Below are 6,637 nucleotides of genomic sequence, written 5' to 3'. Positions count from 1 at the left end.
TGTGTGTGTGTGTGTGTGTGTGTGTGTGTGTGTGTGTGTGTGTGTGTGTGTACGATAAAATATAAATCTTGACCAACTAAATGTTTAACAAAATTGAAGGACTCTTATTATACAAAATAAATAACAATAAATAAAGGAGAAAGTAAGAAGCAATTAAATGTTTAATATATTATATATTTAACCAAACAAGTGTGATAATTTGATATATCAGTCATTTGATGACCAGTTCAAATCATTTATATATATGCTTTTATGTTAATGTTAATATAAATGCTTTTAATGTGCATCAATATGCGCTACCTACGTACTGTGGCCAATCGAATTCGCAATAAAAAAAAACTAAACATACTAAAATTTTCTAATAAAATTATAGAATATTGGTACATAAATTGCATTTGTTGCAGATGCAATTTATGTACTAATATATTAATAAAATTAAAATAAAATCTTTTACATTCGTTCTTTTTTAAAAGAAATGAAAAGAATAAAACAAAAATAACTTCTAAATTATATTATTAACTTTTTAAATTATATTTAAAAAGTTTCTCTTTCTCTCTGTAAATAAAATACGTTAATATTGAAGATTTAAAAAATCTTAATGGCTAGAATAAAAATAAAATAAATAAATAAGTGTTTTCCTCAATTTTTATATTGCTTTGTTGGGACGAATCCGTTGTGTTAGGACGCCTTGTACACGTCGCAGATAATCCTTTCGATCGGAATCACGCCTATAGTTGTTCTGAAGAAAAGCTCCTCAATAGCATGTGCAGATACGGAGCGCAAGGTTGGAAGTAGTAATAGCAGCTTATTGAGTCTGAGGGTTCCGTAAGAGGCCCCGCTGAGCCGTTGTCCTAAAGCTAATTGGGCGCTGTCCATCAGTCGAGCGACGCAGACCGCATCCCTGAGTCGACTTCCAGGACTAGGTGAGTTGCTGCTCGTACTCCTACTGCTGGATACCGGTTCGTTATCCAGACCGGCCTTGAAGAGCACTATCGCTCTGATACAGGCAAATTCGTGTTGATCTAAGTTCATTGCGTGAAAACCGGCCAGTGTCTCCCGAAAACGGTTCACTTCGATCGCAAGCCCGATACTTTGAAGATTCAACGGTAGTAAAGGTGTGGGGTCCAGGGTTGGTATCATTTGCGCGGCGGCTAACAGAAAGAGCTCGCGCCAGGAAGACTCGAGCAACGTCAGCTGGTCCTCCATTACGAGATTCGTACCCGACACCAAATCTCGCGCCCAGTGCACGTTCAAAAAGAGTAACCTCGCGGCCTGCTCGCATATAGACTCAGGATTGATCGAGGGTATGAACGGTAACTGCAGATTCGGGATATTCGACGGCATCTAAAATAGATAATGCCTTCAATGTTTTGTCGCTGTTAAAAATACATTTTTTAATTTTCCTCTCAAGTCTATAGAAACGTTTATATCTTGCAAAAGTATTTGGATCCTATAAAAAAATTTGTCTAGATTTTATAAAAAATATCTAGAAGATATATCCCATAAGAAAAGTGACACAAATTGAAATTTTTCTACTATATTTAATATATTATTTTTTATCAATTTTTATCAATTTTAAAATACGTAATTTTCTTTTTTCCCGAATAATTTTATATATTTTATGTTACTTTTCTTAGAGTATCTATGCGATATATAAATTCTTCAAAAGAACATTTAAAAAAATTAAGCAAAATTAACACACTATATTAGATATTAATACACATTAGATGCAGACACATACTTTTGATACCGTCAACGCGTTGCAATATGCCGGATGCGGAAGGGAGGAATGGGGCGATGGTCCAGGCATGGAGACGCGTGGTTCCGACGGCGCTTTAGGCAAAACAAGATCTAAAGCCGTTGGTGCCGATGCTACCATGCTATTCATAATTTCAGGTTCCTTAAAATATAGAGCCATTTGCCTACGAAGTGTCGAGTTCCGTGGGCCTCGTTCGTGTTGCACAGCTATAAACAAAGCAATATGGTTTTTCGTTTACTAATGATTAACTTGTAATACAATTAGCAAACAGAGGAAAGTGATAATATAAGTCAAAACTATTAGCTGTAATAGTTGAAATCTGAAAAGATTTTAGCTTTAATATCTTTAGCTTTATAATATCTAAAATCGTTTCTCTTTTAGAAGAGATTAGAGACTAAAATGTTTTCAGAAGAGATTAGAGACTAAAAAAACATTTGTAAAGAATGGCATGAAGTGTGGATAGCTGGAACGCCTCAATTACCGTCTTTGTTCATGCCGGCCTGAATGCATTTTGCCAATCGGCAGGCACGACATTGATTCCGATGCGTCTTGTCCACCATACAACCCCCCTCAGATTTTGCCTTGCACACGTATTGACGATTCCGTCTAATTGATCGCTTGAAAAAGCCAGCACATCCGTCACAAGCAAATATACCATAATGCTTTCCCGAAGAGTGATCCCGACACACTTTACAAGGTATATCATAAAGAATGCGGCCTGAAATGGAAAAAAACATTCCATAAAATGACAGTAAAATAAAATAATTTCACCTACGCGCGTGCAAAATTAATTTTTTCCGAAATTAAATTTAATAACATTATTTTATTAACTTATCTTTTAGCAATTTAAAAGATCTGAAAAATGTACGAAGTGAGGGCGAGCAACTTGTTTCTCCATATTATTGCATATTCCAACAAGTAGCTGTCCCTTTAAAAGAATGTTAGCGCAATTTAATCTTCTTGACGCGATGTTTTCGCAAGGCAGCGACTTTGGTAGTCTGTCAACGGAACGCACTGACGTGAAGAGACACTTCATCATTCCCTCGTCAATCAATCTGATACAGGCTTCGCGTCAACTTCATCGAAGTTCAACGAAGGAGTCGTTGCCGGCCAGCGAGTAAGCATACTATTGTCGTTGACAATTGGTAGAAAGGGCGCGTTAATCTCAATGAAAATGCCGGTATTTTGGTCGAAACCCCGTTTACGAGCGACAACACGAGCCCGCTGAATGACGTTTTGGACGTGAATGAATCGATTTGTCGCCAATAGTTCAGCAGAAGGGAACGTGATACAATGTGCGCAGACACACGCACACGTCGCACATGTAAACCCTTGGCTCTTGGGCGCGGATAACGGGAGGGAAAGCTGGGGGTGCGCGCGTTTGTAATGAGGGTACCAACTCCTTGTCATGGGCTCCGCCTACGCCATTGAGACCGACGAGATCGTGAATGGGCCTGAATAGGCCGGATGTGGCTGCTGCATTCAGTGGTCCTAAGTGAGCAGCCAGAAACACGATACTTTGCTCGATATCGAATCGATCTCTCCCGTCGGTTTCTTTATCTCTGCCGTTATTATATTCGCAATGGCGGCCAGTGCAAGAACAACGCGCCCAGAACTCGTTTAATATCTTAAATCACCAGTGTTGAATGCGCGCGCGCGGTAACTACCGTGCAACAACCTGTTGATTGGTGCATTCTAACTGGCGACGCTATGGCACACAAAAAGCTTAAGGAGTAAGATATAAGCGTTAAGCAAATCTACGTTTTAAATCCATTCTGCGTAAGCATGGTAAATTCGTGTAACTTAAACCACTTACAATTACGTTCACACAATTCAGTAGATCGAGCTTTAGATTTGCTCTATAGTCTACATTATTGTCTTACGGTCTCTACTGTGACTGTCCAATTCGTTTACTGCTTACGTTTTACTGCTTAAATTTTTTGTATGTCTAATAAGCCATCTATATTAGGCACTCAACATTGGAGTAAGCGCTCGCCGTTATTGATTCTAGATATCTAGGTATTTTTCTAGATTTAGATCTGATTGGATGATTTAGAAGAGCACTAATACTAAAGCGCACTGATATCAGTATTAGTGCGCTTCTCGTCCTAATAAAGTGAACAGCAAGATTCACGAAACATTGGCATTAGTAAATGAATAAAAACGACGATAACTCGCAACCTTTTGGTATTTTTGAAGATAATACCTGTGAAAGCTTGAAAAGTTATCAAGTTACTTTTGATGATTCATAGAGTAATTTTTATCTAATTCATTCATAGTAATAACTAAAAAATTATATTTTTTTGAGTTGTGTCGCTTTCGAAGTAAGGGAATGACATAAAGTGTAAAATTTCCTCGTACACAACAAATATGTGACATGTTGTAGATATTCTTCAATATTTTTATTATTTAAAATCATCGCAAATATTTTTATTGTACATCCGAACCGAAATCGGAACCGAAAACCGTTTTGGAACCCTTTTTTTAGTAAGCCGAAACCGAAATTGTATCCAAAGTTTGTAAAGTTTATAATTATATTATTAATAAGTTTGGTTACCGAAACCGTAACCAAACTGATAAAATATTGGGTTGTCCGGAAAGTCCGTGCGGATTTTTAAGCAAAATTCAAACGACAAATTTTTATTGTTAAAAGTAATTTTATTCTGTAACATATGCACCATTATTTTGCACAATACTTTTCCATCTTTTGGGTAATTTCAAAATTCTCCTCTCGTAGAAGTCCTGGGGTTTTTCGGCGAAAAAGCTGTCCAAGTAGTTTTTGAGGAGTTCCAAAGAAGCAAAGTTTAAACCATTAATTGAATTTTGTAGCGACCGAAATAAATGATAATCCGAGGGTGCAATGTCGGGGGAATATGGTGGATGAGGCAAAACATCCCAGCCAAGCGCCAATAATTTTTGTCGAGTCTGTAAACTTGTATGAGGTCTGGCGTTATCATGATGAAAAACGACGCCTTTCCTATTGATCAATTCCGGACACTTTTTGGTGATTTCCACCTTCAATTTATCCAACTGTGAACAATACTTGTCCGAATCGATGGTTTCGTTGTTCGGTAGTAGCTCATAGTACACTATCCCTTTCCAATTCCACCAAATGCAGAGCATTACCTTCTTTGGATGTAAACCTGCCTTCGGAGTGGTCGATGGCGGTTCACCTCGCTTGCTCCATGACCTTTTACGCTCGACATTATTATAAATTATCCACTTTTCGTCGCCTGTTATGATACGCTTCAAAAATGGATCGTATTCGTTGCGTTTGTATAGCAAATCGCTGATGGAAATGCGATCAATACGATTTTTTTCAGTTAAGTCGTGCGGTACCCAAACATCAAGCTTTTTTATAATCTGGAGCTTGTTTAAATGTTCGGAAACAACTGATTTGCCAATGTTTAACCTTGCTGCGATTTCCCGAACTGTGATTTGCCGATCGGAATCGATTAAAGCTGTAATTTGGTCGACATCGGTGGTGACTGGCCGGCCAGAGCGAGGAGCATCTTCAATATTCATTTCTCCTGAACGAAATTTAGCAAACCACTTCTGGCACATGCGATCACTTACGGCATCTTCCCCGTATACGGCACATATTTTTTTTCGAGTTTGTGTCGCGTTCTTGCCTTTGCGGAAATAAAAAAGCATTATGCATCGAAAAAACACGTTATTTCCTCCCATCTTTAAGCTGATTTCAAGTAAAAAATTTTTAATTTATTGGGATATAATGAATATCACTAATTATGCTTTGAAATGTCACTATTCAAAACACGAAAGCATCTGACACATCGCATCGACATAAACATATGATATTCGCCTTCAAACGACATCTGTTGAGAAATACGCACGAACTTTCCGGACAACCCAATAAATAACAATAAATCAAGGGCAAAGTAAGAGTCAACGCATTTCTTTAAAAAGTTATGCAAATGAAGGAATAAATTAAAAACTACAGAAAGAAAAGATATATAATAAGACAACAAGTGATAATAAATTAAAAACATTACAAGTTTCGTCTACCGGATTGAACCCTCTTCAGACGTAAGACATATATATATATATATCAGAGAAAAAAAAAGAATACCGTAATATAAAGTGATAAATGCTAAAATTACGCATATTCGTTATATCTACAGTTCGGGTGAGTTTTGAACTCGACGATATTCATGTATTAGACAGCCGCAAATGTAGCATATCTCTTGGAAAAGTTCTGGTTGATAAAAAGATAAAAAAACATTTTACGAAAAAAAAATTAAACGCAAAGAAAATTAACATAACGGAATTCAAATAAGGAATAAAAACTCACCAAAAAACATAAATTGTTTAAATAAATGTGTCCATAACAAGTATATAAAAGTATTAAAATATAACAAGACAAGTGAAACGCAGACATAAAAGACAGAGATTGTGTATCGCTTGATGTATATATACGCTCGCTTATGCGGATCAACACGGACTGAGAGAAGAGACGGACAGTAGGTATCACAAAGTTAAACTCTATTTACAACAGATATATATGCCCCATGCCTTCCGTGTCAGTTTGTAAATTCAAGCTGTTTTTCTGCTTCTTAATATTGAGCATCTCGGAAATTAAGCGTTTCTTATAATTAGGCTCTTCATCCAAAATTTTAATTCTGTCCCATTGGAAATCATGATCGTACTGTAGCCTGTGCTCCGTTATGACAGAACGAACAGAAGTATTATGTCTAATATGATTACGATGTTTAGTAATTCTGGTTTTTAGTTGTCTGCCCATCTGTCCAACGTACGACGCGTCACAATTATTGCACAATATCTTGTAGACTACATTGCTTCTAGATGTATGGGGACAAATATCCTTTTCTACTTTGATATATTTAACCATTTTATTCG

At 36.9% G+C, this 6,637-nt stretch overlaps 1 protein-coding gene across 1 annotated transcript in view; it reads right to left on the bottom strand.

Annotated features, from left to right (window-relative positions):
• Window positions 1-678: 678 nt before the first annotated feature.
• The window catches only part of LOC108752793 (nuclear receptor subfamily 2 group E member 1), a 13,438-nt gene continuing 7,479 nt past the window's right edge, over window positions 679-6,637 (bottom strand). Inside the window, exons 2-4 of the mRNA XM_018493882.1 lie at window positions 2,241-2,477; window positions 1,742-1,965; window positions 679-1,344 (exon numbers count right to left, since the gene is read on the bottom strand). Of these exons, the coding sequence (XP_018349384.1) occupies window positions 679-1,344; window positions 1,742-1,965; window positions 2,241-2,477 (1,127 nt within the window). The remainder of the gene's footprint in view (window positions 1,345-1,741; window positions 1,966-2,240; window positions 2,478-6,637) is intronic.

Source organism: Trachymyrmex septentrionalis, unplaced genomic scaffold, assembly GCF_001594115.1.
Source record: "Trachymyrmex septentrionalis isolate Tsep2-gDNA-1 unplaced genomic scaffold, Tsep1.0 scaffold62, whole genome shotgun sequence".
NCBI lineage: Eukaryota > Metazoa > Arthropoda > Insecta > Hymenoptera > Formicidae > Trachymyrmex > Trachymyrmex septentrionalis.
Note: the sequence above shows the minus strand (reverse complement) of the source record. Positions and strands in the feature narration are given on the sequence as shown.